The sequence below is a fragment of the Rhynchophorus ferrugineus genome, unplaced genomic scaffold (assembly GCF_030347505.1).
Source record: "Rhynchophorus ferrugineus isolate W39M unplaced genomic scaffold, kcgeb_rfMv2 rfM10, whole genome shotgun sequence".
Classification (NCBI taxonomy): domain Eukaryota; kingdom Metazoa; phylum Arthropoda; class Insecta; order Coleoptera; family Curculionidae; genus Rhynchophorus; species Rhynchophorus ferrugineus.
Window position 1 is genome coordinate 31,569,596 of NW_027472589.1, and position 25,798 is coordinate 31,595,393.

Sequence of the window (25,798 nt, forward strand, 5' to 3'; positions counted from 1 at the left end):
TTTTGAATCATCTCTTTTCGAATCAGAAAGAAAATTTCTTGCAAAAACCCTTTTTTTTCAATTACTTTTCAACAATTAAACCTATATCAGTTGGAGTTCAACAATGGTAGTGTCTTGGGACCACTCCTATATCTGCTCTGTACTTCTGATATCCCAACAACTACAGAAACAGTACTTGGAACATTTGCTGACGACACAGTTATAATGGCAAAGGATATATCGCCTACCGTAGAAAAAGTACAAGTAGCAGTCAACAAGATCTACAAATGGATTAGAGACTGAAAAATACATCGTAATAGCTCCAAATATGTCCATGTCAATTTTGCATTGCTGCGAAATGACAAAAACATAATAATCACTTGACGGATGTTCTATTCCTCAAGCAAAATCAGCCAAATACCTCGGAATATACCTTGATGGTAGTCTAAACTGTGTTTGAATGTGTTTGAATAGTTGCTTAAAATCATATTCATTATCATTAATCCATAGCTGGCGTTCATCAATACGCTATTGTTGCTCCTACAGGATTTTGGATATTCTTCGGCGCTAAATCTCGTATCGTATAATGTCAGTATTTTATTTTCATTACCACTCTTTAAGATCTTAAAACATGTCGTGTTCGAAAGAAAGGAACCTGTCAAGAATTTATTTACTTTTCATTCGGTAGACATATCCAAACTTAAGATTATACTAAGCATATTTATTAGATTTATATGTATTTTGAACTTCGATATCAATTACTGAAAACTAACCCAACTATTAAATTCGATAGTGTTAATATTTGTCTACATTTAACTGTTTCAACCATATTATTATAGAATTATTCGTATATATGTAAACTTAACAGAATAAAAGTTCAATACACTTTACTTTACAGCAGTTTATTCTCCAAATAATTAAAAAACAGCATAAACAATCTGCCTGATAACAACAATATATATATATATATATATATATATATATATATATATATATATATATATTAATAAAAAATGTAATATAAGATGTAATTAATTTACAAAAAAATGTGTTTGAATAGTTATCGATATCAATTACTGAAAACTAACCCAGCTATTAAATTCGATAGTGTTAATATTTGTCTACATTTAACTGTTTCAACCATACTATTATAGAGTTATTCGTATATATGTAAACTCAACAGAATAAAAGTTCAATACACTTTACTTTACAGCAGTTTATTCTCCAAATAATTAAAAAACAGCATAAACAATCTGCCTGATAACAACAATATATATATATATATATATATATATATATATATATATATATATATATATATATATATATATATATATATATATATATATATATATATATATATATATATATTAATAAAAAATGTAATATAAGATGTAATTAATTTACAAAAAAATGTGTTTGAATAGTTATCGATATCAATTACTGAAAACTAACCCAGCTATTAAATTCGATAGTGTTAATATTTGTCTACATTTAACTGTTTCAACCATACTATTATAGAATTATTCGTATATATGTAAATTTAACAGAATAAAAGTTCAATACACTTTACTTTACAGCAGTTTATTCTCCAAATAATTAAAAAACAGCCTATACAATCTGTCTGATAACAACAAAAACCGTCCGTTGATATATGGGTCCAAGCATAAAACTAAACTAATCAAAACGCGGCCCAATACCGTATCCCGTGCCAGGGCCTCCCACTTTGCAAGTACCGAACGTAAACTAAACCGAACAAGTTTAAACACGTTTCATATTACGGATGAACTATAACAGATCGCCGTGGGGAACGTTCGATAAGACCATAGTTCCCGACAGACAATGAATTACAAGGCTTTTTCGATGAAAACCCATCACAAATTCTCAAGGAACTTTCAGACGGCTTATCACTTGGTGAAACAGGTGGACAGAAAATTGGGGAAAACATCCGCAACACTGCGGTTTCATTGCTTCCCAGATAAAGAAGAAGACTTCGGTTGAACGACGCATTGTTGCAAAAAAACGGCAGTAATAATAATCTTCTTTCACTCAGTATCACCATGTTACCAGAATGTTAGGAGAAAATTGTAAAAAATTATGGAAAATCGTTTCATTAATATATAATAACCAATTTTTCCAATAATAGAATATGTTATATTTAAAGGTAAAATAGGCCTATTTGTGGATTTTTAAACTAAATCTCCTTAATTGTTGATTGTAGGCAAAATTCAAGATTTGCAAGGAAGTTTCAATATTTCGAAACTGAACTGATTATAAGTCATTGTTTGATACAAAGAATCCCAATATAAACGAATCAAGTGTTAAATTTGAAGTATTTGTGGTATTGGTAGGGAAATTAGATTTATAGCTATGAAATATTTATAAATGATACAAATAATTTCGAGAAAATAGAATCGTCAGGTGGTTTTGACTGGTGTTTGACTTAATATGGAGAATTGTTGTGATTTGTGTTTTATTTTTAATATCTCTCCATTTTATATTGTTATTGTAAATCAATAGTTTTGTGATTATTGTGATTACTTAAGTCATGTTCATTCCTCGTATATGTTTCAACTCAAAAACTAAATAATTATCCAAACACTAGATGACGTGGTGAACTTCGTATCATCTACTTCTACGTCATCTTGTTTTATGTCATTTCAAGTCACTCCTAAACGCAATTGTGATACACCACTACGACTATTTTTAACCGACTTCGAAAAGGGAGGAGGTCCTATGTTCGATTGTATTTTTTTAAATGTATGTTCGCCGGTATCTCAGTCAATTAAGGACCGCTATTCAAAATTCTTTTTTTATTATTTTCAGTATTTGTTGTGGTTTATGGGGGAGGGCAAATCGAACCCAAGTTTAGTGAGTTCCTTATTTATGTTTTGAAGTCGGTTCAATTTTTTTGTTAAAAATATTTCATCTGTCCTTGATCATCAGTGTGGTTAGCATGTGAGTTAGCTCGTCGCACATTTTAATTGGTTTCTACGACTTCAAAGTAGGGATTTAGAAAAAATATCGATATATTTTCTATAAAAAAGAATAAAAAATAATTTGTATACTTATTGCAGAAAAAATATCGATATTTTTTTCCTCCGATATATCGATATTTTTTTAAATATCAAAATATCGATATTTTTTTTGGTGGGCAATACCACTACCTCAGACCTCAGTCACACTGACTTAGACTGAAGTCAATTCGCCTAATGTTTGGCATTGTTTATTAACATTTATTAACTTTTATTATTATAAAAGTAAACACATACTACATTTGTTACCATATGTGAAATATATTTATAAAATATGCTTTACAATAAACAATCACTACATATTGCAGTTCAACTCTTGGTAAATGTTTACTCGACCGCAATTAGTACAGGGTTCGAAATCTACTTATATCGTTGTATTTGACATGTACGTCATTATTTTTCACGTTATTGAATTAAGAAAGACCTACATTTGTTTGAAATATAAATCGTGGTAAATTATTAAAGGCTCAATACTCAGAAAATATGATCAATGTTTAATACATTATATATTCCAATCTCGGTTGGATAATAGTGACTGGCAGTTTTAATCACTATTCAACATTTTTAAACACAAAATACAATTTAGAATGCACCCATACATACTTGACAATTGAGAAAAATGTTATTCCTTTGTGACTGTGAAACTATTGATAACGCTTTTTATGGGAAACGAAAATTGTTGTTTTTACTATTTTCCTCTCTATTATTTCATATTTTCTCATTTCATAAACCTTCCTTGGGCTTCCACAAATATCTCAAAACCAATATCAGCCAAATCGGTGTAGATATTTTCGAGTTTTTACGAAACTGTCGAACAGTAATTCATTTTTATATGTAGATTAGTTACGGACCATTTAAATATTAATTAACAAGCATTGAACTTAAATCGTTAAAATTATGTTCAAAAAATGGTCGTTTTTACCGGACTCTCGTGATACTGAAACCCTATTATTAAAAAAGTTCTCCAGGTAACCCGGTAACTATTCCATCCCCGTCATGGAAATAAGTTTGTCGCTGAAGCGTATTGAAAAATTCATCCCCCAACTCGCAACAAACGGAGACTCTTTCGACAAAAGATTCGTCGAAAAAAATCAAACCGAAATCCTTTGTAGATCAAATTGTTTCACCAACTTTCCCGGTGAATAATTAACAAGTCGTTTTCGTCTATTAATTAAAAAGTTTCGCCGTCGAAAAAGTTCTCGGATCTCCGCCCGAAATTCGAATATGACGGGACGGGCGGCGGCCGAACTTTTCTCGAACGTTTCAATTAAAAAATTGCTTTTAATTTCGACCGACATCCCCCCACCCCCCTCGGCCACGCGTCCTTCCCACTTACCACCACCCGTCAATCCCAAGCGGAGGAAGGCTTATCGATCAGTGATAAAAATAGAATTTCCACGTCGTCTTCCAGTATGTGGGATCTCTTCGAAATGACTGTAGGTACTTTTATGTGGTTCAAACCATGTGTTAGTCCAAGAAATTGATTTCGTTAAATAGCGTTTTTTTGTACTGATCTAGGATTTAGAATTTTCGAGCGTTAAAGATACGCACATAAACACATGTTACAATTACTTATTATCTCCAATAATAATGTTTCCTTAATATTATTCTTCAAGTTCATATCTAACATTCAAGACACAAACCAACTAGAGTTTGATGAACGACCCTCCCACTGGTAAACCATAATATTCCCGTATGATTTAGCTATATCGTTTTTATTCAAAACAAGCTTTCTTAATATTTTTTCGCAAACCGTTGGTAGCCTTACATCTTTGTGGATGTCCTCATTTAAAATATACCATATGTCCATATAGGTTATTTGCTTATAATAGCAGTTTATTATGTACTGATAATTATTATTTTCTTCCAATTAACCAATACATTTTCCTATATTTCAATTCCAGTTCCTTTCTTTTCATCTTCATGTGTTCCTTCCAGCGAAGTTTTGTATCAAGATTCATTCCGAGATATTCAGCGTTGTTTCTATATGGAATGATAGTATTATTTAATGATATTGGTGCTTGTATGGTCTGATTCTAGCTGAACTGCCTATGCATGGATTTACTTTCGTTAATTTTTATTCCCCAAGCTTGTGTCCAATTATTTATATTGTCACTGGCCTGTTGTAATTTTCGTGTAGTTTCTTCACCATTATCTCTGAAAGTTATAATCGCAGTATGATCAGCAAATGTAGACATCGTAATATTTTCTATATGTGGTATATCACAAAGAGTAGATAAAACATCGGCCTCAGTACACTTCCTTGTGGTACACCTGCTTTAGCTTCTTTTATTGCAGAGTAAGCTTGTTCTTGTTTAACCCTAAACTGTAATGTGCGATTTTAGCAGTTCGGTACGTTGTTTTGGTAACATTTTCTGTAGTTTATGAACAAGGCCTTCATGCCCAATTTCATCGAAGGCTTGTGCTACATCTAAGAATAAATCTATATAACTATAGTTATAAGAATACAATAATATGACCATCCTGACATATAGAAGATCACTTCAGCAAGTGATGTGCTGTACAACATATAATGTAAATATTAATATAGATACTATTGTAACTTAATTTAAAGCCTATTCTAGAGATTATTCTAGAGATTATTAAATCTCACTCTATGTGTCTATTAATCAGTTCGTATGGCAGTTTGCGTTTGAGCATACGCAATTCACTGTCATCGTGCACTGTTAACTGTGTAGCCAGTGCATTGGGATGCACTAATAGTCTTTCAAACTACTTCGAAGTAACACTTCGAATTACACTCGTTGTCGGTTCTAAGAGGATATCGCTCTAAATCAGTTTGATGGAGATGTAATATGGGGCATCGACAATGACTGGCAGCATATTATTCTGGAACCTCTGGAGGAAATCTATATTACATTTCTTAGTAGTACCCCACAGTTCAATGCCATAAGTTCATCAGTATTGACTTATACAGTAAAACCTTGTTATCTAAGGATAATTTAGATTTACGCCCTATCAGCCAATACATTTGGTTTAGTTTAAGTCCAAGCTGTTTGCGTTTTGTCACTATATGTTTTTTCCATACCAAACGTCGTTCAAAATGCAAAAAAATAAGAATAAGAATAAGAAACTGAATAATGAAATAAGTACATGAATTGGTGAATATATTAATACATTTTAACTTTTCGAATTTTTTTTTGAAACAGTAAGTCTCAATATAATTTGAGAAATTATAGAAAGGATGATATAATATATTTTCTGATATTTAATTTTTACATTTGACTATTTCATTATTATTTTATTTCATGCTGCTTACCATATTTATAGCGATAATCAAGAATAAACAGTTCTAGAGCCGTAAAATTAGTTATCGAATATGCGACTGTGCAGCGAAACTCCAGGCGCACTAAACGCAAACCAGTAATAGTTAAAGTAACTACTTAGAACAAATTTACCACTGACAGTAAATTCGCTGGGTGGCCTCCCAAAGGTACGATAAATTGCCGCGGCCAAGAACCACTAAAGTTGTTAAATGAATTTATGGCCACTATATGTCGGACATTGGTCATTGCGAAATTTATGGGACCATACTTTACTTTTATCAAGGAAAATTTACCGGATCGTTCTACGTTTCGGCCCTCCTCCTTCGGGGAACCGTATAGCCCCACTCCCAATAAACGTTATGACTTATAAACCTTGTTTTGATCGCCCTTTTTTTACTTCCCATATTTTTTTTCTTCGAAGCTTTTATGGCACGGTTTGGCCGACCGATTCTAATACTTTATGAGGTAACTGTTGTTGATATTTATATATATATATATATATATATATATATATATATATATAAAACATACACCAACATAACTATTAATACACTATGATATATATTAAGCTACAATCCGGGAATTGGCAACACTGTTGTCATGTGAGTCCATCCAACGGTTCCATCGTAAAGTTTGACATTTTTGACGATATGCGTACTCAGAAAATTTTATCCCACAGACGCTATTTGTTTATTTTATATTTAGTTGAAAGTTTCGTCTCAGCAAAAAATGGAACTGAATCGTGAACTATTTCGTGCGACGATTATCGACGTGGATTATCACAAGAATGAATCAGTCATCATTATGAATCAGCTTAATTTGACTTTTGGCGATGAAGCCAGTGAGTGAATTCAATCGTGGTCGTAGTTCGGTATCATTCGGTGTTTTGTCAGAAAACATCGATACTGTGTGCGAAATGATTAAGCAAGATCGTCATGTCACCTATTGTGAGATTGAGGCATCCCTAAGCATTAGTTTCACCAGCATATATGCGATTTTACATGAACGAAAGTTCATGTAATTGATTGAATGAAAGTTGTATTCCCGTTGGATCTCACACAATTTGACAATCGCTCAAAAAAAAGGCTCGCGTCGATTGATGCAAAGAAATGCTTAAGAAATTCAATCGCGGTACTTCGACGTTTATAAAATCGTGACAGGTGACGAATCATGAATATATTCGTATGAGCCCGAAAAAAGCAACAGTGCATATAGAGGATCGTAGAACAGTAAATTCTGATTGGTACACAACAATTTGTTTGCAAGAAGTCTTCGGTGAGATAAGAAAAACAAACAAGAGACACCGGATTATTCTTCATCAAGACAATGCGAGTTCTCACACATCGGCTCAAACAAGATACTATTGCAGCACTCAAAACATCGAATTTGTGGTTCATCCATAAACTGCGTGGTCAACGACTTTAATCGCCCGAAGAAGCTATTGAAGCGTTCAAAAATCATGTTTTGAAAATACCTCATTCAGAATGGAATAAATGCTTTGAAAATTAGTTGAAGCGTATGCAAAAGTTAAGAGTACTTTTAAAAATAATAAAAAGATATTCGCAGCTTAACTATTTGTTTTTTTTCCTATTCCCGAAATATAAATAGTGACCCTCGTACTCTTCGGAGATATTTTCTTGATTGATAAGCATAGTCTATACAATAATTCTTTATTTATTCGTCACCTTTTCCTTAGCTCTCTTAGTGGACTGCTGCTGGATGCCTTTTATTTTGTTGCTCATTCATTCTGTGGCCTGGTTGCTCACAACTGACGATTTAAGTTAATTTTTTTATGACATAATGAAATACTTACTTTACACTAATTAATTTACTCAAACGAATTACAAGTTAAATGAACCAAAGCACTCAAAAGGCCATTTAACGAACTTGAAAAACTGACGAAGTGAAAAAGAGAGTTTTATATGCCAAATACGCTAGAGGCAAGATAGTAATCACATAGAAATCAAATACTGACCGACATCCTTAACGCCTGTACTTATAGAAACGTTTCAGTGCAACAAAAACAACTAAAAAAACGCGCAGATTGTTAGCGTTTTAGCGCGCATTTAAAATGTCACTATTTCAAACATCGCTTATTCCCTCAAATCGATTTTTTGCAGAAATAACTAAACGTTATTCCTAGTAAAGTAAATAAATAGCAATGTTATAAAGTATAAAGAAGAAAATCGATATATTTTTTGCACCAAGTATATAAATATCGATATTTTACAAAAAAAGATATCGATATTTTTAAGAAAAAATAAAAATAGTGAAATATTCGCCTAAAAAAAATATATCTTCTCCAAATATTTTAAAGCACTGATATTTTTAGAACCTTTGATAATGAGCATTTAAAATTAAGTACCAAATTTAAAGGTTTATTAATAATTGTATTTAATTTATTTTGAGGAAGTATGGAAAAATATCGATATTTTCTGAAAAAAATATCGATATCTTTTCGGCATCCCTAATTCTAGCTTATTGTGCAATATTTATTTCGAACATTAAAAGAAAACAAATCCATTTGACATTAACTATTATTAGAGTTTCTATCTAATAGAAATGTAAACACCAGCGTTTTACCCAACTTCCCGGCCACAAACAACGTTATCGATCATGATCTATTATCCATACGCGTCCACGAAGAAACGGAAAACTCGCTTACTCTCAAATTATATCAGTCATGTAATCTAAATTTGTTTCCGCGGCGTCGGTTTCGTTCGGTCTATTTCTATTGAGAACGGGAAAAAAAATCAAGAAGTCACAATATGATAATGAAGGAGTTCAGCTCTGTCGGCAATCTATAATAACAGTCCTCTAAAGAACGGATGTTTTTTTCCTTAATTTGGATATAGTTTTCGGTTCCTTATTTCCTATATTATACAGTTGGTAACATTGATTGTATGGTAATTTAGAATGTTAAGATTCTAACATACAGTACAGGTCATGAAAGAACAATCTTTCTTTGCTTAGAGGGTTGATGATAATTCGTAACTTTGTGCTAGCCAAACCGTGCTGCATCAATCTAAACAAGTAGTAATCAGATGGTACAGAAGGTTCGTATTTGAGCTGTAACCGTGTATTATTTACAAATTTTACACGTGTGAACGAACGTTGACATGCAAGGGGATTATTTTGCGTCTGTTATTCGCTGATCAGTTATGCTACAATATGTCGTTAAACGTGTTCATTTACTAATACATTATACCTTGCTTATCATAATATACGTGTAGGAAAGCTTTATGGCCATAAATATTCGGCGTTTCTTCATTTCATAACTTTTTAAGCTTGGGATTCTCATAGTAGAACTTTATATAACAATACCACAGAAAATATGCATTTTTGCCAAGCAAGCAATGAAAGGGCGATGTTGAAATTACTCGAAATGGCGTTTTCAGTCAATTCTTATCCTCTTAGGTTTATCGCATCGCACACAAACGGCTGGATAATTTGTCAACTGCTGAGAGTTTTTTGAGAGTAAAAGATGGGGTTTCATTCAATAAGTCTGGCAAACAATTAACTTTCATGTCGTTATATCCCATTTTCATTAAAATCACCACTTCACTCACTTGTTGAAACTAAATTTGACAATTGAGTAATAAACGGAGCAATATCATAATTAAGTTTAAAGTCGTCCTTTTAGGATCTATTACAATAACAGATATACTATTATAATAATAGATACATTATTTAGTAGCCACTCGTATGTAAGTTTGCAATGTCCCAGTCTAAGGTCCTTCAACATAGATTATATTTACTGAAGGATATCTGATTTTTACGAACTTTCGTAGTAGATCTTCTTAGTATCCCACAATTTGTTTTCATCTAGCAGGTCCTAATTCAAGTGGTCTAGTTTCCCAAAGACAGGGGAAATGTGAAAAGTGAATGTGACTATTTGCGGGAACAATCCTAAAGACATGTAAGAGGGTCCTTCCGTTAGTTATTCCTGTGTAGAAAGAATCAAAGAAGCTACCAAAAATAAAATTAACATCTGTATCAAGAGCGAAGAGCTTTGCCATTAGAAGATTGGTGATTATAGATAAACTAAAGTGACTTTCATTCAGTCGGCAGTAGTCTTCTTTCTGTTATCTATCCAGGGTATTTCTTTCTGTAGATGCTGCTAAAAAATTCTCTAATTTACGAATTCTTGTGATATTTAGGACCGATTTTTAGGAAGAGGGATTTCAAATGGCACGTGAATCTATAAATCCATGAAGCATAGTTGGAGGTGTTGTTATAATATGAAAATTTGTGGTATAGTCGCGATGTTTCTCTGCGATAAAAGGATCAGACTGAGAAGGAAAGAATAACTAATAAATAACAAATGTATTGGAAGAGTGGCGATTTGTATTTCATGGACTGGCATATCTATCAAAAGGAGTTTATGTCTTGTTTTCAGTGTATGGATATCAGTCTCGCAACACATATTTAGGACGGGACTGGTATAGGGCTTCCAGATGAGATCTGATGGTAGAATTGTTTAAAGTGTCGATTACTTTATTGTACGATGGACGGGAGCATTATGGGTAATTTTGAGTATTCTATGATTACCGTTTTTTATGTTAACATTTATTTTCATCAATTGATATCGCTAATCGACTTATTAGAACCTAATATTTTTAGTAGATATTTATAGTTAGATAATTAGTGATAGATAATATAATTTTGCTATATACAGGATCTGTCAATTAACTTCTAGGGATTTTATTGTAGAAACTGTAATTTATTAATATTTCTTCATCACTAGCTTCCTACAGCCTGTGAATTACTTTCAAAACTATGTTTTTCGAAATTATCTAAGTAATCAGGTGATATTAATTTTTTTATCATTAATTATATCTTACATTGCATATGTTTAGTTCATTCTTAATTTAATTTATTACTACTATTCTGTTTTACTTGCACTATTAACAAGCAAGACGAATACGGGATTAGGACATTAAAAAAAAAACAAACTAAATTACTTAAGCTAAAGTTAAGAATACACTTATACACTAATACAAGTTCGTGTGGTTTGGATCGCTCCAATCTTCGGATTTCTTGCGTGTTATCCAATAGCCATATTGCTTCCACTTTGCTGTGATTTAGCAATCTTATTTTAAATTTAAAGCACAATCTTGGATCACTTCATATATCTATTTGAATTCAAGATAATCGTGCAGGTCTTCGTTGATTACGTAGCGATAAAAATTGGTAATTAATCGTAGAACTTTGTTTTGGGTGCATTGGATTACTAGTTGGTTTGATATTTTAGTGTAAACCCATATCTGCACCCCATAGGTCTAAATTGGCTTTGTGATTTAAATGATAAACCAATCTCTTTGATTTTGTGTCAAGTTGAGAGTATATTCCGGCTAACCAGTACAGTTGCTTGACTTCGAGTCTAATCTGCTCTGCTTTTTGTCCATACCATCGAGATGTAACATATTTCGAGGTATTTAGCTGATTCTGCTTCAGGAATCGGACATCGGTCAAGTGATGTAAGTATTTTTGGTCATATCGCCGCAAAATTAGGATGGACAGATTTAGAGCTATATTTGTATAAAGCTGTATTTGCCATTATCTAACTCATTCATAGATATTGTTGACGTCTTTGCCATGTTAACTATGTCGTGGTAAGGTGGTGGTTAACTATGTCGTGTTCCAAGTAATGTTTATTTTGTTGTTGGGATATCAGCAGTATAGATACAAATTTTATGATGCTCTAATAATATTTTTGCTTGCTTAATAAAAATTGTTCTAAAAATACACACATTACGTTTTGCACATACGCAAACGTTCATATAGATAATTTTACACAGGTATAGATAATGTCGATAAGTTTAATCTTTACTAGCAACATTATCATTCGATAGAAACAGTGAAACATCGAATAAACCTCCATAAAACAAAGAGACCGTAAAAAATCGAGGCAAAATCAAAACTCTTAAAGGCGACGGCGGCTCAAAAAGTAATATAAATCGCGTCCCGACGCGCGGAACGGTACGGAACGCGGGTACGGTGAGGGGTGGGGGGATCCCGGACCGCTAACTGGATCCGGTAAGTAATGCATGAGGCCGGAGCTCGCGCTCAGGTGGTCCATCAATGATGCAGGCCCGTTTTCTCAGCCGTTGACACACTTTTATTATAATCGGTCGGTTTCAGATGGCGTTCGGCGCGGATTTTCAGGTCGTCGAACGGCCCCCTTCCCACGGGATAAACGGTGACGTGCACTTTAGTTATAATTTATCGGTTTTTGTATTCGGCGAAATCTAAACTTGACTTTTTACAGTTAGATAACGCATTTTTTGAAGTAACAGGTCAATTGAAAAGTCCCCGGCCTACCATAATGAAACACATTCTTTTGGCAAAATTGATTTTTTTATTCAACATAATTTGCTTCACGAGTGATACACTAATTATAGCGACCCTTCAACTTTTTACGGTGCATTGTCTTGGTGAAGCAGCACTTTCTTTTTCTTCAAATGCGTCCGTTATTCGGCGATTTGGTGCTTCAAACGGTCCAACGCTATGTAATAGTCGCTGTTGATGATCCTTCCTTTTTAAAGGTACTCAATGAAAATTATTCCATGCGCATCCCAAAATACAAACGCCATAACCTTGCCAGCCAACTGTTGCATTTTCCCACGCTTTGGAGCGGGTTCATCGTGTGCAGTTCACTCGGATGACTGTCGATTGGACTTCGGAGTGAAATGATGAAGCCATGTTCCACTCGGGTTTTTTACGTTTGATCTTCTTCAAACATTGCTCCGAATCATCAACTCATCGTTGTTTTTGGTCAAAAATGAGCTCGCGCGGCACCCAGTTTGCACAGAGCTTACTCATACCCAAATATTCGTGAATGATATGATGTACATGTTCAGTTGATATCCTTAGAGCGTCTGTTGTTTCATTTAGTTTCGATTTACGGTCATTCTAAATCATTTTGTAGATTTTTCAAATGCTTCCGTCGGTAATTCTGTTTTGGGTGTCCATTGCGTTCACCGTCTTCGGTGCTCGTTTCACAACGTCTAAACTTAGGATACCAATCCTTGATGGTTGATATTCCTGGGGCAGTGTCCGAAAACTCGTCATCAAGCCAAGTTTATGCTTCAACTGTATGTTTTCCCTTCAAAAAGAAATATTTTATCAACACGCGAAATGCCTTTTTATCCATTTTTAACAGTAACAAAAGCTTCACTCAAAATGATATAATTCACAAACTATTGATCCGACAACTGTCAAATTTATACACGCGTGTTTTCACTTAGGGTTAACTAAGAACATATGGATTTAATTCTAATAGCGCCATCTATGTGTCAGGCCGGGGACTTTTGAATTGACCTGTTAGGATAGACTATCAGAGGCATCGTACACAACGAGCTTCTATTGGTGCTGAGTAGAATAAGAGGACAACAACGCACAATGCTCAAGAGGTGCGATATCCCCAACCTCAGCAATATATTGATGTAGGAGAATGGGAGCTGCGCCTACAGACTGAAGCTCTCCATTTGAAGAAAAATACAATAAACGAACAGTTTGGAAGATGGAAAACACGGTGGTTTATTGTTCTGACGCAGATTGCCATAGCGCAGAACAGAGGCGAACAAGAGGAAATGAGATCGAAAAAAAATGCCCATACATATTTATACGCCGCCAAGTACATACACACATTCCCGTAATTCGAAACCCTTTAGCGAAGTTTACAATTCCAAATTAAAGGCTACGTTATTAGTTACGGAATTCTTAATTCGAGCGCCCTCTGGCGGCTGTTCCCCGATAAATTAGCGGTCTCCGTCATCGACGGACTGCATCGAACTTTGCGCATGCATTGTTAAAGAAGCGAGCGATACGCAAAAATTTCGAGCCGCTCGCTCTACCACCACGGAACTCCGATGCCTCCCCCGATGACCGTGCCCCCGTGCGGGGTACGGGAGGTGAGGCGGACGGGGGGTTGCGACCACCAGGAATATAATCATCCGTTAACGGTGCATTAATAATAGGTTGGCGACAGTGGAGCACCGTGGGAAAGGCGACAAGTGCTGCCAGCTGATTATATGTCTGTTTTAAGCGTGCCGCACAGTCAACTGTTATTAGACGATATTGGTGGATAGTGGATGGGACGAAGAGGCGCGGTCATTTTCGTGGGAAGACCAAAATTAATGAATGGTTGTTAACGAGGGAATTGTACAAACTTTTACATCATGATATCTTTTAACATGTATTATTTTCAACTTATAATATATATATATATATATATATATATATATATATATATATATATATATATATACATATTGTTAGCGACTCATGAATGGTCTTGTCAGTTTGGCCGAACTAGCTACCCTTTCCACCCTTGGCGCCGATTACAAAAGGACGCATTTCGAATATCGAGGACACATTCCTCGGTACCAACGCGTACAGTTCTCATCTCTCTTCTAATAAACATATCTCTTTTAATATTTATGTCTTTATTGTAGCGCCCTTATTGTCTTACTATATTGTTCACATTTGCTCTGTTGTAATTATTTATAGAAGAGTACTTATACTAGGACTGAATAGTATTTGGTTTGCATGTTATTTGGTAATGGTTCTTTTCGTTATTTTTCTTCTTTCTTTCGTTATTGTAGAGTAAGCTTCTTTTTATTTGTCTTTGAACATTCTGGCTGCAATGAAAGATTTTGATATTTCAATATATTGATTTGGTAGCCACATATCGAAGAATTGTGCTACTTACATCCAAGAAAATAACTGATACTTGACCTCTTGATGTTGTCGATTATTGTTAAATGTCTCAGTGTTAGTAAACCAAACAAATCATATTAATACTCTTGTCATCTCATCGTAGAATAGAAGAAGTAGCAGTCGTGTCATCTTAGAAGACTTAGATAACATGTAGACAAATTAAATATTAGTAAAAATTAATTATTAGTGACAGGACATTTATATTATCCCAAAACCGTGTTTAACTAAAACAAATTACATTATCGTTCTGCAAATTGTTGAGAGTTCTCGAGTTTCTTGGCAGTTAATCTATTAATGTGTGTATTTTAATCGTCATTATTCTAATCTAATCGGTGGTATATTTTAAAATCCTCATAGAACGGTTCACAAATAATAATCTCCAGAACTACCTGTCAATAATAACACCCACAGTATAAACTAATTTTTGCCTTTGAAAACAACTAAAACCTTAAAATTATAATGTATGCACATTAATGTAAAATTATTCATATTATTAAAAATATATTATATCAAATAAACATATCAAGAGAAAATATTTAATACATTTATATTAAATTTTAAAAAAATGCATCTTTAACTCACTTGTGATGTTGGATACTTCGTAAGAAACTCGAGAACTCTCATCAAAGTGCAGAACGATAATGTAATTTGTATCATAATAATTTGTTTCAATACTAATGGAGTTTTGGGATAATAAAAATGTCCTGTCACAGATAATTAATTTTTATTAACATATATATTTGCCTACATGTCATCTAAGTCTTCTAAGATGACACTAAAGGTATCACTATGATTTGTTTGGGTTTATTAACATTGAGACATTCAACAATTATCAACAACACCTGGTGCAGAGAATAACAAACGTAATTTAAAAGGACTATGAAAGTCAAGTGGTATCAGTTATATTGTTGGATGTAGGTAGCACAAGCCTTCGATAAGGTGGTTACCAAAACAATATATTGAAATATTAAAATCTTTCATTGCAGCCAGAACGTTTATAGTCAAATAAAAGGAGGCTTACTCTATAATAAAAGAAGCTAAAGCAGGTGTACCAAAAGGAAGTGTACTGGGGCCAATGCTTTAATTCTACACATGTGATATACCATAGCTGAAAAATATGACGATGGCTATATTTTCTGATACTGCGCTTCTTGCTGTGACAATAAACAAATGAAAATATAAACAAATGGGGCCAAACCTGGAATATAAGTTAACGAAAGTAAATCTGTGCATATGAAGTTCGCTTATAATTAGACGGTTCAACCACCAATTATAATAAATAATATCATTCCATATAGCAACAGCGTTACGTATCTCAGAATGAAACTTGACGCAAAATTTCGCTGGAAGGAAAAACATCAGTGTTAATACATACATATTATTACTCCAGAGACTAAGGGCCAAAGAGTCCCACTTGATATAAACGTAGATTCACATTATTGTAAAAACTAATTGTGGATTAGTCGGCAACGACTAGTAACAATGTTATAAATTAAAAATATATTATAAGCGTTAACACATTCAAAAAAAACCGGACTTATCACACTGTCCTCGTACAATGGGAATTAGAACCGTACACGGAAGATAGATTGATTTTTTTTTCGTGAGCGCCACGCTGTCCTGCGGCCTGCCGAGACCTTTCGGAACGAAATCATTTCGTAACATCGGAGATCGATTATCAATTACTCATATTTGAAGTGGCAATCGTGGCTCCCCAAATGTTCAGATACGTTTCCTATCGAAACCCCTTTTTGCTTATTGATATTTACAGTTTTACCCCAAAAGAAAATATTATGGCACCGTCATGTAACGCAGTCGGAAGCAGGGGCGTACTTGTTACGCAATTAATTACGAAATCAATGTGTGTGGGGTTAAAATTTGTTCATAGTATTATCCACTGTTCAAAAATGAAAACATTAAGTTGTGATTTTTCCAGGTTATCGACTGCAACAAGTGATAGTCAAAAGAGAAATATCTGATATAGCATCTGGCATTTAAATCAAACAGGCTTTGTTGGCAAAGTAGTCAAGGCGATATATCGGATCCTGCTGCGACATGGTCGTAAATTTATGTTCGTCAGGCTAACCGGATGTCTTCTGGGATGATCCCAAGTTGGTCACTCGTCACTCTGTGGGCTTAATGTCAAGCACCATGGTTCAGAGTCCACGTGAAACATTAGGTTCTGTCCAGATAAACCCTAGTTGGTAAAGAGGAGACTCTAGTCAAGCGTTTTTCCATTTTCTTAATTCCTTCCAAATGATTGGTTTTCTCGAGGCACTCAAGATGCTGCCCAAATCTGTTACTACCCAATTATTTGCTTAGGAAACAGGAAACGGATGCTTGGACTAAATCTGGCGAATATGTCGGATAGGTTAGTAGTTCGTAGCCCGATTTATGTATTTTTGACATTCACACAGCATTCACACGTGTGTACCTGTGCATTGTTTTGATAGAACAACATTATTGTCTTCACACAATGTGGTCGTTTTTGCTTCTAGTCGATATGAAATATCTCCAAAATCTGATTGATTCTTTTACCTTTTTCAAGATAATTGGTAATTATAAAACACTGTGGCTATGACGTTTTTGGCAGACAGACAAAACTTGACCTCCTTTGGTGCACGTTCATCCGGAGAAACGCATCATTTTGGTTGTTCCTTGGATAAATAAAATGGAATATTTTACTATACATTTTCTATTTTGTTTATTGGCGATACATATTTTATATCTTTTAGCTTTCTACATAATAAATAGTAAATTATATAGTTCGTTTTCTTTTCGCACCATTAGTGTACAAGTTTTGTAATCCAGCATCTCATTTTTATAATAAAATAAAATTAGCATAAATTAATTAATTGGCTTCACAATTATAGTAATAGAGTGGCGAAAATTATTTTTAATCACAATTTATTGGATTCTATTTTAATATAAGCATTTTTAACACTTCCGTACTCATTTCAGAACTTCAGCAATATCTTCAACATAATTAATATATATATATATATATATATATATATATATATATATATATATATATATATATATATATATATATACATCAAATACTTGGATTGAAATGTTCAAAAATTGTTGTTCAAGAAATAAACTGCCTGTTGTATATAAGGACTTATTTTCATGATTTATATTTGTAACTAAATATTGGGCGAAAGAACCGCAGGCAAAATAACAAGACATTGTTGCACAAATCAATACTTAGATCAGACCTGATTAATGGACATATATAGACTTCAGAGTAAGAGTATTTTTATTAGTATTTATCATAGCAACCTAGTAAATTAATACCAGCAAGCTATTTGTTATTATCCTAATTTACTACTCTGTTAAAATAAGCACAAAGAAACGATTTTATTATTCAACGATCAACCCCTTTAGGTTTAACATGTATGTCACTGTTTTTAATGTGCATTGAGTTTTATGTTACTAATAACTTCACTGGACTATATCAAATGGATTTAATCTCCTTAATCTGGTGGCTAGACCATCATTATCTAGGAGCTGGAGAACCTCACTTCACTGAACTATATCAAATGGATTTAATCTCTTTAATCTGCTGACTAAACCATCATTATCCAGGAGCTGGAGAACCTCAAAAATGACGTACTGATGGACCTCTATGACGTAGACACCTCTATTCATGTATTTCGGCATAATTCTTGATAACGTTATCGACACGTTCTACCTTCAGGTCCTTACGCAGATTATCGTTATGAATGTAACACGGAGTATCACAATATTTCTTTAGCTGGTGCAGCCCCAAACAGTTGAACACTATAAGTCCGCATTGGTTTCAAGATTTTTTGCTAAAAATAAGGCTTATTTTATATAGATAGGGTTGAATATCTACCCAACAACCACTATATATTACTACTTTAAAATATTTTACACCGGAAAGCACATATGAAATGGAATTATTTTCTACTTGTCATGCATACAATCGCACGAAATGGCGTTCTCGACATTTAAAAATATCTCGGCTGGAGTTCCACAACGTAGCGTCTTAGGACCCCTCCTGTATCTGCTCTACGCTGCTGACATTCCAACAACAAAAGAAACACTTCTTGGAACCTTTGTTGACGACACAGTTAATATGGCAAAAGATATATCTCTGCCTAGGGCAATAGAAAAAGTGCAAGTGGCAGTCAACAAAATCTATAAATGGACAAAAGATTGGAAAATTCAACTTAATAGCTCCAAATCTGTCCACGTTAATTTTGCATTAAGGCGAAATAATAAAAACTTAATTACATCACTCAATGGATGCCCGATTCCTCAAGCAGAATCAGCTAAATACCTTGGAATCCATCTTGACGGTAGATTAAATTAGAAACATCACGTTAGACAAAAAGCAAAACACATTAGAACCAAAATAAAACAACTATACTGGTTAGTCGGAAGATACTCTCAACTTAATCTAAAATCAAAGAGGTTGATCTACAATACAATTATAAAGCCAATTTAGACCTATGGGGTGCAAATATGGAGTTGCATTAAAAATTCAAATCAGTTAGTCATACAGCGCTGTCAAAATAAGGTTCTTCGATTGATTACCAATGCTTATCGCTATGTAACCAATGAAGAACTGCACGATGACCTGGAAATCAAATGGATTTGCGAAGTTGTGCCGGATTTCGCCTTAAAACACGAAAGAATATTACTAAATCATACTAACGTGGAAGCAATACAACTGATGGACAGCGCGCAGGATGTCAGGAGATTGAAACGAACAAAACCATACGAACTTGTGTAAACATTTAGTGTGTATTTTTAGTGTAAACTATAGCTATAAGTTAATAATTAATAAATAATTATAACTCGTCTTGCTTGTTAATTCATCCAAGTACATAGGAAAAATAGTAATAAATTCATTGTAAATTAAGATTGTACTAAGCGTATCTAATAAAGATGTTATTAAAAAATGTATACAATAGTTATCATAAGAAAAACTAATTACCCGCTGGGCACTTTGTCGAAATCACTAAGGACAATTAAATAATATGATAAAAAATCTGATTTTAAGGTCGAAATATTTTCATTGTTGTGCATTGTTAACAAAATGACCTGTTAATGCTAACAAAATACATGACAAACGTATCAAAAGTTGGCAAACAAAAGCGAAAACCTAACGATAATTAGCCTTCATAAGATTACGTTTATATGAATAAATTACCGTAATTACCGTAATCGTAATAACAATAACAATAGATCTGGCTGAAAATAGGATTATAACAATCCAACGGTCTCGCGAATCGACACTTTTTGCCGGTAAAAAAGGTCGCTAAAATTAGCCGAAATTTCATTAATAAATTAGCAAGAATTATTTTAAAGCAAAAACATAAACAATATTATTAATGCAATAGCGCCGGCCGCTTTTACTTTCTCGTTTAACGCGTAATGGAAACAAAACAGGCCAACGTTGATTCTTTTGTTCAATTATTTAAATGCGAATTCGATCGATTTACAATCAGTTGTTTTAACGTTGGAATATTTTCTTGTTTTTTTAGATATGTATGTTAGGAGATCAGAACACCGACTCCTTTCGAGTATTTTTTTAATGGATTTTGAAAATACGAACAAGTATCTTACGTTCAACAAAATAAAATGCCATTATGAACAAGTTACAGAGAGGAAACATCCAGAACTTAAAGTAAGAGGTAAATTTACTGTAGAAAAGTGGTAGGTCATGAATGGTTCATTATTAATGTATAATTAATATTAATAAATTTATATTTATTAGGTGCTTGCATATATTTTGATCAACCATATCCATGTAAATAACATTTTCGATATTCATTACTTTTTTTTATTATTTAATTAATACATTGTTACTAGTCGTTTCCATCTAACCTACAATTTGTCTTTAAGATAACTTAATCTAGGTATATAACTACCCAGATACTAAGAGGACCCATCGGCCCTAACTCAGTCTCTGGTGAAATAATGCACACTATACAAGATCAGATGGTTTGATTCTTTTGAGTCTGAGTCCTATTCTGGTGGTATCCAAAAGTTGCAATATTTCGATATTCGTATGAGAATGGAGTCTTTCCTCATGCCCCTTTGCAATTCTCTTGATTTTTTGACTGACTGTGGGTATCTGAAGGTCTCGATGTAGGTAATCAGTCCTATAGTATTTGGGTGCATCCACAATACCTCTCAGGACTTTGTTCTGAAAGGTTGTATTTTACTTATGTTAATCATTGCAGAACATCCCCATAACTGAATTCCGTATGTCCATATAGGTTTCAGTATTTGCTTATATAATAGTAATTTATTATGCACTGATAATTACATTTTTTTATATTTCAATTCCAGTTCTTTTATTTTCTTCTTAATATGTTCCTTCTAACGAAGTTTTGCATCGAGATTCATTCCGAGATATTTAGCGTTGTTGCTATATGGAATGATAGTGTTATTTAATGTTATTGGTGCTTGTACGGTCTGTTTATAGGTGAGCTGTACATGTACAGATTTAGTTTCATTAATTCTTGTTTTCCGAGCTTGTGTCCAATTATTTACATTGTCACTTGCCTGTTGTAATTTTCGTGAGGCTTCTTCACTATTGTGTCCGACAGCTATAATCGCAGTATCATCAGCAAATGTAACCATCGTGATATTTTCTATTTGTGGTATATCACAAGTGTAAAGTAGATAAAGCATTGGTCCCAGTACACTTCCTTGTGGTACACCTGCTTTAACTTCTTTTATTGTAGAGTAAGCTTCTTCTTGTTTGACTGTAAACATTCTGGTTGTAATGTATGATTTTAATTCATTACTTTTGATCTTTGATTTGTAATCTGCTGCTGTAGCCCATCAAGAACTTCTAGAAACTTATGGTAAGGTTGCTTTATCCTGTTTCAGTTATCCGTTTTTCTACAAAGTCTCTCAAAATTCCGATGGTACAAAAAAAACGGAGAAAATTTTACACCCAACTAAATCGTCATGACAGTTTGTTATAAATTGAAATAGAAAGGTCTCAGCTAACCATTATGGAATACAATCAACAAGGATCTAAATGACATGAGAAACACTGTATTTCCACTCTCCGTATTCATCGGACATTGTCCCTTTAGATTATCACTTATTCCGACCCCTATCCTGTCTATGTGAAGCTTTTTCTATGACTTTATTCTTGTGAATTGAAAATTTTGAATAATTTCAATAAACAATGATAATTTTCACTATATAATGGTATATTATACAAAAATATTTCAAAAATATATCTTCTTCTAACACACGAAGTCTTTCAAAGTATATTCTAACCATCACTACACTCCAAGTTTTTTTTAAAGATACTTCCTGACTTCAAATCATACACTTATCAATCTTTCTTTTTTAGAAATAATTGCTGTAACTTTTAAGAGCTTGCTTTATGACAGATGGTCAGAGCTTGATCTATTTGGTCAATTTCTGATATCAAATTACTGTAAAAATTCAATTTAATATATTTAATTTCAAACCATTTGATAAACTATACAAAATACAAAAATATATGAATACAAATTACTATAACTAACTATAAATATCTTTAAATGTATTAATAAGTATAATTATTTGAAAACAAGCAAAAATATAAAGCAATATATCTTACACAAAAAATTTTATATTAAATATATTATATTACAATTTACTAATATGTGAGTGTATATATAAGTAGTTCTAACTCTTAAAATTGTATTTAATTTGGTTTACTAAACAGCGGATATTCTCACAAAACTGATAAAAAGCATCGACGCAGAATAAATTGTTACAATATTCACCTTATTACCCATAATTAGTTCCTTTTTAATTCTGATTACTAGGTAATAGTAACGCGAAAAAAACGTATTTCTACAATCTACTCTAATTTTCATGATATTATATGTACTGCTAACAGTTATTATATGTTATGTTATGTTATGTTATTAATAACAAGCTATAAATGTATGTTATATAACTTATATTAAAGTCAAAGAACGGTTTTGGAAACGATATTAAATTTATAATACGCAGAATACTAAAATATTTTGCCCGTGTATATTCAAAATAAAATTAGTAAATAGAGCAGTTGACGTAACCATTCATGAAACTTTCTCAATTTCATTGTTTTGATTAAAACTAGTTCATTTTAATTCAATAAATAATAATATTTTAATATTAATTGATTTAATAAATGTTTACCACTAAAATTATTAATGACCGTATATTAATATGAATAAAATAATTTAGGCATGTAATAATAAAACCCTTATAATGTTTATAAAATTTGAATAAACTATGTTTTAAAAATATAAAAACACCGTGTATATTATTTACCGTGATTTCTCATGATATGTTATATTCATTAACCAATTTATCAAATTAGTAGTAAATACCAGGTATTTACAATCTAATAACTAAAATGTATGTCATATTAATAATTAAAGAATCTGTTCGTCAATAATTTAAATGAAAATAATGGTTCAAGAAATATTTAATTTAGATATTAATATAATAATTATTTTGTTAACGTTATGAAATAATAAATCAAATAGGAATAGAAAGTGTAAATAAAAATAGTAAAAATTAACAAGAAATATTATCTAAGTAACAGTATAAGTGAAATGATAGATACAAGCAATGCAGAAAAACTTAAGACAAAAAGAAGATGGTTATCATATACCGTTGTATTATGAAAGGGTTTCAATTACACTAAAGTATTAAAAAGCGTTTGTATACAAATTATTTTATTATATTAATTAGTAATTTAATAGATATAACATTCCAATAAAATAATCGTAATTTAAATGGTGTGGTAAGTAATTTATATATACATAAATCAAGTACATTTTCTAACTTGTTTATTTCTTATCATTGTTTTTTGTTTATTTATAAAATAATATGTATTGTTTTTTAAATGTTTTTAATATAATAATTATTAAATTACGAATGGTATTAAGAAGTTTGATGATTGGTTGAGTTAATTTTCATTTAATTTATTAAAGTTTTTGAGGTGAAATTGGATAACATATTGTAAACAATTTTAGACTATAATAACAATAAGAAATATTTAAATAAAAGTAAAATATTATAGCTGAAAAGCTAGATATAACAAATGCAGAAGAACTTAATACAAAAACAAGACGGTTACCACATACCATTACATTATGCAAGAATATATAACAGTACTAAAGTATTAAAAAGGATTTAAATATCATTTATTTTATTATATTAATTAGTAATTTAATAGATATAATATTCTAATAATATATTCACCATTTAAATGGACCAGAAAGTACTCACGTGTTTGTTCTGCATCTTGTTTGTAGTGTTTATTAATAAAATAATATGTATTTGTATTTTAGAAGTACTTTTAATATAATTGCTTTTCAATAGTGAAGTAAATAATGGTATTAAGACGTTCGATTTTTAGTTAATTTATTTTATTAAAATTATAGGTATGTTTTATAGATTTACCGTAACTCTATTGGAAGAAACAAAATAAATGGTTTAAACTTAATAATTATATTTAAAATAATTCTATAAGAATTAAGTTAATTGTGATTTTGGTAAGATATTTTTATAGCTTTATTGAGATTGTTGTATAAAAACAAGTGACTTAAAATTATTAATTATATGAAAAATATTTCTATAAGAATATAAATAATTAGATTAAGTTAATTGTGATTTTCGTAATGATATCTTAGGATAAATGTTGATATATTTTTCCTTATACAATATCATACAATAAAGTTCATGGAGATATCTTACCGACGGATTTGGCATACATCTTCTGGGCATCGGATCGGGGCTTCTGTACGTAGGAGAATAGCGACCCGCGAAGCAAGCTCCTGAAGACGTTATGGGACCGTGTAGGCCCGTGGGCGCCTTGGTACCCATCATTTTATCGGGCGAATACATGTTCGCTTCCCGCTCTGTCTCGCTTCAGTCTCAAAAACTGTTCCGTACGCACCACCGATATCGTTCTCAGAGTCTCGGAAGATCACCAACTTATCCAGTCACAGACGGAAACATTCGACGACGAGATCGGATCACTGAAAGTGGTCACGTGAGCGCGTGGGACGTGATCGGTCACTGGTCGCGGATCTGGCGCGGTCTATGACAGCAACAGCGTTCATAACGCCGGTCCGACGACAGGATCTGGTCGGAGGGACCAGCGGCCAGGTTTGATCAGGGTCGTGCGTTGATCGGAGCGCTCAGGGGGGCTGGCTTGTTGGCTTGAGGCTGGATCAAGCGATCGCGACCGTTCGGTGGGGATGTGGCGGCGCGGGCAGGCCTGATCGTCGACTGACGCGGCTGCCATTGGAGTTGCGAGGGCCGTTGTGCGAGGGTGACGTGGGGGCGCAGGCGCCGACTCGGGATGCCCGCCCTTTGAAGCCGCATTCGCCTCCGACAAATTAGTGGCATTTTGGATGGCGTATGGATTTTTGAATAGTTATCGAAAGGGGTAAATAAAAGGACGGATGAATGAATGGTTAAATCTGATTCGAATTTGAGCCACTGTTTCTTCTACACACATTCATAACAGGAAATCGATTCTGATATGTAATCCCGATTATTTTAGAAAAACAATTCCTTTTGTGTGTTAATTTCATAATCTACATAATTATAAATATATTCGCGAAGAAAAATGGGAAATTCTGAATAAAATTAGTCCATTTTAATTAAATAATTGTTAATATATTAATGTTAATTGATTCAATAAATGTTTAGCAGTATAATTATTAGTGAAAGGATATAGATTTTTAATGACCGTATATTAATATGATTAAAATA

The 25,798-nt window shown here is 32.8% G+C and overlaps 1 protein-coding gene across 1 annotated transcript in view; it reads right to left on the reverse strand.

Annotated features, from left to right (window-relative positions):
* Nucleotides 1-25,284, reverse strand: part of acj6 (abnormal chemosensory protein 6) — a 112,780-nt gene extending 87,496 nt beyond the window's left edge. The window contains exon 1 of the mRNA XM_076415619.1: nucleotides 24,773-25,284. Coding sequence (XP_076271734.1) covers nucleotides 24,773-24,922 — 150 coding nt within the window. The 5' untranslated portion in view covers nucleotides 24,923-25,284. The remainder of the gene's footprint in view (nucleotides 1-24,772) is intronic.
* Nucleotides 25,285-25,798: the final 514 nt, after the last annotated feature.